This window comes from Hyperolius riggenbachi, chromosome 4, assembly GCF_040937935.1.
Source record: "Hyperolius riggenbachi isolate aHypRig1 chromosome 4, aHypRig1.pri, whole genome shotgun sequence".
Taxonomy (NCBI): domain Eukaryota; kingdom Metazoa; phylum Chordata; class Amphibia; order Anura; family Hyperoliidae; genus Hyperolius; species Hyperolius riggenbachi.
The window spans coordinates 108307256-108318061 of record NC_090649.1 but is presented as its reverse complement, the minus strand read 5'-3'; the positions used below and the strand labels follow the sequence as shown (position 1 = coordinate 108318061).

Here is a 10806-nt window from a genome sequence, read left to right as displayed (position 1 = left end):
TGTGGTGTCATGCTGGGAGCTGTGATGCCTTTATAGGGGTACTTCTATGGGGCATGTTGGCAGTCGTAGTGCCTTAATGGGAGGCCCATGGGAGGGAGTCCACTAGAAGGTCAGGGAATGCTATGGGGGAACTGCCAGATAACCTGGCAGCAGGCCAGACCAGCCAGCACACAAACCAGGTAACTCTGCCTAGTTGTTTGTACTAATGGAACATTATTACAGTATTAATGGAACATCCAGCATTTTGCTGGGCAGGCCTATTTAGACCGCTGTTACGTTCATGTAAATTTGGCCCCACCCATGACCACACCCCCATTCTGGTGCATGGTCACACCCATTTTTTTGGCTGAAGTGGCCAAAAGTGCCCCGGATTTTTAGGATCCTAGCAACGCCCCTGATGTTAGAAACACCTGATCGGCTGCATGCTTGTTCAGGGCCCATTCACATTTGGGTAATTAGCAGGAGTTTACCGCTAATCGCCGAATAGCCAGCGATCACAAGCCCTTTTTAAAACTCTAGTGCAATTAAAAGTATATGGCAATGATCTCACTGCTGCGATAGTCAGCAATTTGTAATTATCGCCAAATGCAAACGCGGTGCATTTTTGAGCGATGCCGATTACAATGTTAAGGGAACGCTAATCACGATCACTTACAAATCACAAAACAGTACAGTGAAAAATACACGTTTATCGTGTACAATCTCTCATTGCTAGTGTTTTGCGGTTGTAAGTGTAAGTGTGAACTTAACTTAAGTGTTAACTTAACGGGGCCTTAGGGTCTATGAGTAAAAGTATTTGAGGCAGAGGATCAGCAGGGTAGCCAGAGATCTGGTATCGCATAAAAGAAAATAAATATAGCAGCCTCCAAATCCCACTCACTTCAGTTGTCCTTTAAATGCGGAGGTAGCTGCATAGCTTATCTTAAGTTCTTTGAATCTAGCTAGCAGACCACAAAACCACTTCCGGAATATTGCATCGCTTTAACTTCCTATCAGGCAACCACACTTTAAACTTTCTACAAAAATAAGAAAGAATAATAGTGCAAAACAAAAAGAAAAGAGATGTAGTTGATCCAAAAACGGCATGGATTACGATCATACGTCCAACCCCAGGCATAGATTTATATGCATCTGATAATGCTACTTTTTATGGTAATAGATTTGTCTAGGGTGCATTCACACTATACACCTTGCTTTTCTCTGCATCACTGCACACTGTGCTGCTACATGTGGATGCACTGCCTATACCAGGGATCCCCAAACGTTTTGGCTCGAGGGCCGGGTCAACATACTTCAGACTGCTGGGGTGCCGGAGTATACATAAAATGATGTAGAAGTCTTTGCGGGCCAGACACTGAAGCATACCCAGGTGACAACCGGCAGTCCAATTGGACAGCAGTGTCACCTGATGTAGAATTTGATTGGAAACCAGCAAATTACTGCTTTCTAGCTTCCATGTGGATGGATGGTGCCAGCACTGCTATTCTATATGTGGACCACCAATATTTAAAGATGTAGCTGACCGCATCTATAAGTAATACATTTTGGGCTTGATTCACAAAGCGGTGCAAACTGTTAGCACGCTGGTGAAAAGCCCCTTAAGTTTAGGCGTGATAAGATTAGGTGTGATAAGTTTAAGCATGATAAGTTTAGGCATGATAACTATAGCACCAACTGGGTTAGCACCGCAGTGCACAGCTGATCAAAGGTTTTGCGCTAGCAAAGTCTGGTGCGCGAAACGTCGCATAGAGTTTAATGGCGCTGCTTTGCACACGGGACTTTGTGATCTAAACTTATCTAAACTTATCACACCTAAACTTATCATGCCTAAACTTATCATGCCTAAACTGAGTTTAGGCGTGATAAAATGGTTATCACGCCTAAAGTCTTTAACTGGGTTATCACCACTTTGTGAATCGAGCCCTTTGTGTGTGGGGGGCCAGTAAAAAAGCCTCAGGGGGCCACATTCGGCCCGCGGGCCATAGTTTGAGGACCACTGGCCTATACAATTGTATGAGCACATTTACATTTCTGTATTGAAATGGACTAGGTTTTCTAAACACACCAGTTTCAGCATATTGTGTGCAATAAAACACACACTATCATAACAACCTTCATGATCTGGAAATTAACGTGCACGTTATTACATGCACAGAGTGCCCATTGGCTTTATGGCTGCGTTGTAGCACGGGCAAGGGTAGTTTCCAGGCTAAATTGCTTACAGGACGAAGGTGTCAAAATTGCGCCACCCCCATATGTGAGCTCGAGAACATTATTTGAAATGTGGTATTTAGCCCCCCCCCCCCCAATATAGGTAGTCAGGTATAGGTATCCCAGTACAGGTTAGCCAGGTATAGGTGCCCCAGTATAGGTTAGCCAGGTATAGGTGCCCTGGTATAGTTAGCCAGGTATAGGTATAGGTGCCCCAGTATAGGTTAGCTAGGTATACAGTAGGGTTCCCCTAGTATAGGTTAGCCAGGTATAGGTGCATTCCCCCCTGGAGGGGGAGCAGCAGCACACTGGGATTTAGTTTCGGGGAGAAAGCTCGACTCCTCCCTCTCCTTGCCCCCTCCCCCCCGCTGTACGCCTCCCTCCATTGCAGGTAAAGAAGATATATAGCAGTGGGAGCAGTGTAATAAAGACTCACCTTCCGGACTCCGTGAAGAGTTGCCACCTCATCCTTTTAAATTCTGACACATCTAAGTTATACAGATTCTGGGGCTACTCACATCTAATCAGTACCTACACTGCATGTAACTAGCCACAGGCATGTATAATTCATATGTGTCAATATTTAAAGGTATGAGGTGACAACCCTGACTCCATGCGAAGTGCACTGCTGCCCTGATGGTCTGTCTCCAGTGCCACTTACTCTACTACTTCCTGAATAGCAGTTACTTACTACTTCCTGATTAGCAGTAACTTATAACTTCCTGATCATCAGTAACTTACTACTTCCTGATTATTAGGAAGTAGTAAGAGTAAGCGGTGCTGGAGACAGAACATTCCTGTGGGAACCTCGCATGATGTGGTTCTGTAAGATTTATTAGCTATATACTTGCTATACACCAGCAGTTCTGGATGTGAGCCCGGCTTCAGAGGCATAAAGAGATAATTTCACATGCAAAATCAGGAGATTCCCTGAACATTGACTATTATCTCAGCTCACCAATGTAACCCATGTAAAAATGTATGTAGTCCCCTTATTGTCGAATAATTAAATGGGGCTCATATTCAGCAATAAATATTTTACTTTTGTATACAGTACAGAATACAACTTTCTTATTGAATTACAAATTACAATATCCAAAGAACAGAAAACAAATACTGATGTCCTTTGTAAAGTCTGTTAAATAATTATTAAATAAGCTCATGTTATCTTTACATCGGGCAGGAGGAGGTTTCACAAATATAACAAAATACATACAATACTTTCAGAATAAAAATAAATTAAAATTACATTTTGCACAAAGCAGACATAGAGAACTTGTGAGTAGTGGTGACGAGCACTATAGTACTTAGCTACACATAATCAAAATTTAAATTAAATAGCACTGCCCGTGGCAGAAGGGGGTTAACTTACCTATGCCGCTGCCTATAGCCGATGTGTTTCACTCATGGTTCATGTAACTCCACTACTTCCTCCTTCAAACCCGGAAGGAGGACGTAGAGGAGTGGAATGCATCAGCTATAGGCAGCGGCGTAGGTAAGTAAACTCCCCCACCCCCCACAAGTAGTGGTGAGCACTATGGGCTTGATTCACTAAACCGTGATAACTCAAATATCACACCTTATGAAAAGATATCACACCTTATGAAAAGATATCAGACCTTATCAAAGTTATCACACCTTATCAAAGTTAACACACCTTATAAGAGTAGCATAGCGAGCGCTACAAACCTGCAGGGGCTCAGGGCAGGATGAGTGCCATTGCCAATTAGCAGGCATAAGTTTGTTGTGCTTGCCATGCTACTCTGATAAGGCATGTTCGCTATGATAAGGCGTGTTAGCTTTGATAAGGTGTGATATCTTTTCATAAGGTGTGATCTTTGATAAGGTGTGATATTTGAGTTATTACGGTTTAGTGAAACAAGCCCTATCGGTAGCTAATTGTAGAGCTCACCACTACTTGTGAGCTTACAATCTAAATAAGTATATGCATATTCTATCACTGACTGACCATAAAGATGTTGGCGCTATATAAATATACAATAACAATAATAATAATACTAATAATATAGTTATTAGGGTGACTAGAGCGTGCAGTGATGCTGAAGATAGTGTGGTCACTAGTGGGTTTTAGCAGCCTCTACAGCTCTGGCATTTCTAGGCACATGGCTTGGGAGCCTAAAGATAAATCAGGCCACCGACTGCAGATTGTCTGAAATTCAATCAACTTATTAAGTGACTTGGTAAAGGAGTTTCAATACTTATTTTCGCTTCATTTACACATATCTGCCTATGTTTCCCGAACATTACAGTGCCTTGTGCTTCAGCGTATTTGTAAACCATGACTTTAGCTGCATATTTTAAGTACATGATTTTTAGTCTACTTTAAAAACAAGTACAAAAATAAATAAATTGCAATTCTATAGAATTGCTGCCCAGTTAAATAACCACAAAATGTAAACTGTAACTATGTTGCTGACACAACTTCTGCTATTTTCGTCCAATCAATGCTTTATACGATTTGACGTCTCAAATGCGGACTGTTGGGATAGGCGTCGTGCTGTTTTTTTGACTGGTTTCAGTTGTTTCAGGTGCTTCTTTTCGCAACCTGAAAAAATGAAAAAACTCATAGTTAAAACATTGATATATTATGCTATAAAATATATGTTTATATGCTTTGCTTTGTAAGATAACCGATAAGGTTTCTGTCTGGTGGCAGGAGATCAGTGGATGTTGTCCACAAGCAAAAACAAATCAAATAATTAGCCATTTGCACATTTAACCACTTAGGGATGAGCTGCCACATTAAAACACCCTGTTGGAGCCTTTTAACGGTTCCAGGATGTTTTAATGCATCCCTTGCCCCCACCACCGCGGTGCTTGTGCACCCCCCCTGCTGCTCGTACCAGAACTCCACGATTGGGGAAGGGGAACAAGCGTTCCCCTAACCAATTACAATCCCTGGAATGAATGGACATGACTCCGATTAAGCGTCACCATCTGGTCCGTTAGGGTAAAAATCCCTTGGGGGTAAAGTGGTTAAAGGAAACCTTAAAGTAAAAAAAATGCTCATTTACTTACCTAGGGCCTTCTTCCAGCCCCCTAAAATCTTCCTGGTCTCTTGACATCATCCCGCTCTCTGCCGTTCCTCGGGTGTCCCTCTTAATGCTGGATGCAAGGCCCCATGCCGTGCATCCTCTATCACGCTCCCCATTGCCGGGAGCATTCTGCACTTGTGCATTGAGGAAAAAATTGCTACCATGCATGCGCAGAACACTATCGGCCGCGGTAGCGCAATAGAGGATGCGCAGTCCAGAGTCACTGGCCAACTCATCAGTCGGCCGGATTAAGTAGGGAGACAGAGGAGGAACGGTTGAGCATGGGATGATGGCAAGGGAGCAGGAACTAATAAGATAGGGACGGTAGGTTCATCCTTAACCTGAATCTGTTCTTAAAGCGGAATATAACCCTGCATTTCAACTTTGCTCTAAAACATTATTTACAGCATATTATATGCAACCAGCATTTTTTTTTTTTACTAGACCAGCATTGGAAGGGTTAAACACAGAGGTTTAAAGTTCTGTGGAGAGATATGCAGAAGTTCAGATAGATACATTTAACTAAATAGAATGTAACAAGTGATAAATGTTACACACTCTTTGGCTGTCCTCCAGCTCCTTCTCAGTCAGAGAGAGTGAGTCACATTCAACACTTAGATACATTTATGTAAACAAAATGTATCTACGTAAGCTTCGGATGCTTCTGCAGTTCTCTCCAGGAACTTTAAAGCTCTGTGTAACCCTTCCAATGCTCGTCTAGTAAAAAAAAAAAATGCTGGTTGCATATAATATACTGTAAATAATGTTTTAGAGCAAAGTTGAAATGCAGGGTTATATACCGCTTTAAGTTGAAACATTCTGCCATCTCTGTCCCCTGTACCTCCTCTATTCCCCCGTGCCTCCATTGTCTCCCCCCCCCCCCCCCCCGTGTCACCTCTGTTCCTCTGTGCCACCTTTGCCCTCCCCTCTCACTGTGTCATCACTGTCTCCCTGTTGCCTCAAAAAAATGTCATTTTAACGAGTTTAAAAACCTTTTTTTCTTTGAATTTTTTAATATCTACTTTCTCAAAAACTACATTTTTTTTTTACTTGTTCCCACAGAATCAAATTTCCCATTTTTGGACCGTTCTTATTGGTGTGCCATTCGTAAGTTGGGTGTTCGTACTTCAGGGACTACCTGTAGTATAATGGTTCAGCCTGCGCTAGATCAGGTACTGCATGTTCAGACACATTTACGGTGCCTTTAAATTTGCTGAGAAGCTTTACCCTGCAGACAATTTAAACAGCCAGGTGCTGCTTGGTAAGCAGTTGCCCCTCCTTGTGTTTGTTTTGTGATAAAACATTATTATCATGGAACACCAAATGCATTAACATCATTACACAGCAAGCATAAGAAAATGTTCTTTTTAACAAAACACAAGATCTATCGATAAGCCTCAAAGAACAAAAAGGTGATTCGTATAACTCAGCGGCTCAGCCTACCTGATCTCTTTCACCTTCTTCGTAACCCAGGGTACATTCGGTTTAGAGCAAAGAATCTTCCCCTCCTTTGTAATAAACCTAGAAAAAGTACATGTTGTGTTAGACATGTCATGCTGTTGGCATTATGCAGACACAGCTGTGCACTTAGTTATGACCACAGAAGAGTTGCCCCTCAACAATGTGTGTCTTAGATAACTTCATGACATTTTTGTGAGATGAGCAGTTATATTTGTAATTAATATATGTACAGTATGTAGTTTTGTTTTTGAAAATGTAATAGCTACCAGTGGTGTGCCTAGACTATTTGACACCCAGTGCTGATTATTTAAAGACACCCCCCACCAATCAAACACATTTTTTTTAAGGGGGCTTCATGGGGTGGAGCATTAGTGGTACCCCCATTTGACATCTCTGGCGGTCTAGTGATATTCGCCAATGTCACATGCCTGGCGGTCTGCTAGTATCCCACATCCCCATATAGCTTGCCTGGTGGTCTAGTGGTACACTCCGAGGATGGGAGCCGATATTTCTCCCACCCTCTCCACCTCCTGTGTCCCCCTGCAGAGTAGCACACAGAGGTGCGGCTTGTGAGGGAAACTCACCTGATCCTCAGGGCCTCCATGCTCCCCGACTGCTGGCCGCTCTCTGACCACCCAATATCTGCATGTCACGTGTAATTAGGTGATATGCATGGGAACAGGTAGCAGAGAGAGCAGATGCTTTGGGATCAGGTGAGATGAATTCACAAGCCACACTGCTGCACCCTACTCCGCAGGGGGACATGGGGGGGAGGGCATGGAGAGGGAGGCAGGAATTATGTCATCCCCGGCTGGCTGTAGCCTGGATTGTGTCTGCCCAGATGTCACACCTTCCATGGTGACACCCAATGCACTCCCCCACACACACACACTTCACTTAGAATGCCACTGATAGCTTCAAAAGTTTTAAATATTCCCCAAAGTGTATTTCTAAACCACTGCCTAACTTCTTGGAAAGAGACAAATTCTCTAAAATGGATACAATAGATTGGGTGGATTTACAGTATGTTTGATTGGGATCATCACAGACACACTGAAAGCAAATCCCCCCACCCCCCAACAAAAAAAAAACATACATGCAGCTGTTACTCGTGTAGCAGAACCCATGGAGAAGCATGACAGATTTGTGAAGGTGCCCATTAATTTTGAATGAAAGATTATTTTTTTCTGGGATTGAATGATTTAAATTGTATTGTATAAAAACTAAAGAAGCTGATGAACCTTATTCATCCTGGCCAATCGCATTATTGATTGATCGTTTCCTTATTTTTACATATGATTGCAACTAATTTCTATATTCTGAATAGTTTGGCTCCATTAATGTTGTGGATCAATTAAAAATGATCTTTTCTTTGAACTCAATTATCTGAACTAAACAATGATCATTCACTAAAAATTGCACCATTATTGGACACCAACTTGCTATGCTTAGCACTTACTGCTAAGAGAAGTAAAACATGATTTGTCACCAGCAAATCAGAACCTTTCTGCGTTCTGCGATGAGTAAGTCTATGAACGGTAAGTTCTGAGTAAGTTCTCAGATGAGTAACTCTATAATCTTTCCATTGTGTGTACTAACTAATCATGATGGATGAGCTCAATACTTACATCACTGCATCAACGCAAGGAGGATCTGCTTTCTGGATGAGGAAGTCCTCAATGTGAACCCTGGGCTTGGCTGATGAGACCTTCGTGCAGCAGGTGCTAAACTTGCCAGTGTCTGAAATTATTGAAAGGAAGGCAGGAATTATCACACAGAAGTATACTTCAATAAAAACCATCCAATTCATGCTTAGTTCATCTTACATTCTCACAGCTGTCCTCCTCCCCATCTATAATGAGGTTTAAAGGATAATATTAAATCAAATTGGCTGCCAAGTCATTGGCCAGTGGCCTAAACACAACCTATTTCAAGAAATCTTGCTACTACTGTCACCAAAAAAAAGAAAGAAGCAGGTTGTTGTTTTAAAGTTACATTGTTTCAGTTAGTTTGGTTTAAAAAAAAAGACATCTGTCCATCAAGTTCAACCAGGAAAAAAAAATCAGTGGATCTGAACTTTTGAACAGCCCACAATGAAAAATCTTTACTCCACATATAGTTGTTGAAGACATCCTCTGCTGTATCTCTGTGTTCAGATTACCTACAGTAGATCAAAGTGTTTAATTAGTTTTTATCGACAGCTGTGAATAGACTGCAAGAGCACGCACTGCACTCTCCCCAAGCAGTAAACCCCATCAGTGCTTCCTGTGAAACCAAGTTCTAAAGTTTTTTTTTTTCTTCAGGATTTCCATTAATTGTAAGGAAATCATTTTTAATCATAAAGGTTATCATGCTGTGGCTTATCTTTTATAGCACAGAAAGAATTGCGAGTTCTTAGCTCAGATAGGAAAATAAGAAACCACTCCAACAGAAATGTTTGAAATGTTGTGTTTTATCAATTGCGTTCAGATACACGTTTTCAGGTACAACTCCCTTCCTCAGGTGTATACTAAACAAGTTGTGTATTTGAAATCCAAGTTTGGAAAATCACTGTTGGGGTACCTCCTTGTTTTCCTATTTTTTCAACTGATTGATATATGTGGTGAACCACTGTAGGAATGGTCTCAGCTTTCTGCCCTGACTCAGATCAGAGAAGGGGCTCTCACCAGTAATACACTGAATTTGGCATTTCAACTCAGCAACGTTCAATATGTTGCTTTTAGAGCAATTAAAAAAAAGTTGCAGTCATCTTCAGAGTAATAGTGCTATACTGTGTACCATTCATTGATATTTCATTTTGTGTCTCATAAGGTGGGATTGGCTTATAAAGGTAACAAGAACTAAAACAAGACAATTATCAGAATCCTTGCTTTAGTTAATAACTGGAACCTGATTGTTGGATTTGGATATCTTCCCTGCCAGTGCTGCAGGTTTCTTAGCACCTGTTCTGAAAACAATAAAATACCCCCACTGTGTTGAATTGTGAAAAAGAGAACAGAGAAGTGGGGGAGTTGACCACAGCATAGCAATCACCTTTTCCAAAACAGTTTCAACTGTATTTCCATCTTATCAAAGAAATTACAGTCCTCACCAAATCACCTCTATATTTTTCAACTATTTTCACAATCTGTAGTGCAGCACAGACCTTCATGTGATAAATGTTACACACTCTTTGGCTGGTGCCTGATCAATAACACTGCTGCATTGTGCATTGTGAAATCAACCTCGCATGGCTGTCTCAGCTGGTTCTGAGATGGAAATTTGCATGTTTTGGCCACCTGTGAAATTAAATCCCATAATGCTTAGCATAACTTCTGACTTGAGGTAGTCTAGCCAATAGGGGTGGAGTTCACTGCGGCAGCCAGATCAGGTCAGAGGCCAGGTAGGAACAATGGGGTGTAAATGCACCACACTAGTTAACCCATGCCCTGGCTAACTCCATCCCTACTCCCAACTATGCATGCACTTTATACATATTGTATACCAGTGAGACATGCAGAGACAGATTTCTGTGTACCAACAACATCAAACCATATATTGCTGCTAAATTTTACAGCAAGCCTTCGAAAATAAAGTTATGACTGATGAAGATTGAAGCTAAAAACTAATATTGGTGTGGTGATGACTGATGACACATAAAGATATTTGCTGTAAAGCGGAGTAACCCTTTAAATACTAAAATAACAATCCTGAATCCAAATAACAGCTCTAAATAAATTTTTTCCCTGTTATTCATAAACCAACTTTTTAGACTGATCTTATTCATCGCTTTTCCTCCTCATTTCATCTTGAATCCCTACTTACCAGCAGATATGGTGGCGATTGCAGCTGCAGCAAGGAGAGCCATACACAGCATGATCTTGGCTGAGCACATGGTGCTGGGATGTCTTAGTTCTTCTTGGCTTGTTTCCTCTCCTGTATGCAGGGCAGCTGAGCACTGTGATACACATAGGGAACCGTCTTCCTTTAACCGCTAAAAAAGAGGAACTTTGCAGAAGGAAATGATGCTCATTTTTTCCATTCCATAATTGCAGCATCACCCCTGGAAGGTGAAACATCCTTTGCCCTATGATGAAAA

General features: G+C 41.6%; 1 protein-coding gene across 1 annotated transcript; it reads right to left on the bottom strand.

Moving 5' to 3' along the window:
- Positions 1-3354: 3354 nt before the first annotated feature.
- On the bottom strand, positions 3355-10640 carry LOC137570444 (C-C motif chemokine 3-like). The gene is made up of 4 exons (XM_068279113.1): positions 10533-10640; positions 8357-8468; positions 6711-6788; positions 3355-4777 (listed from the first exon to the last, which is right to left on the bottom strand). The coding sequence occupies exons 1-4, from the start codon at positions 10600-10602 to the stop codon at positions 4699-4701; spliced, it is 339 nt and encodes a 112-aa protein (XP_068135214.1). The 5' UTR covers positions 10603-10640; the 3' UTR covers positions 3355-4698.
- Between the last annotated feature and the right edge of the window lie 166 nt (positions 10641-10806).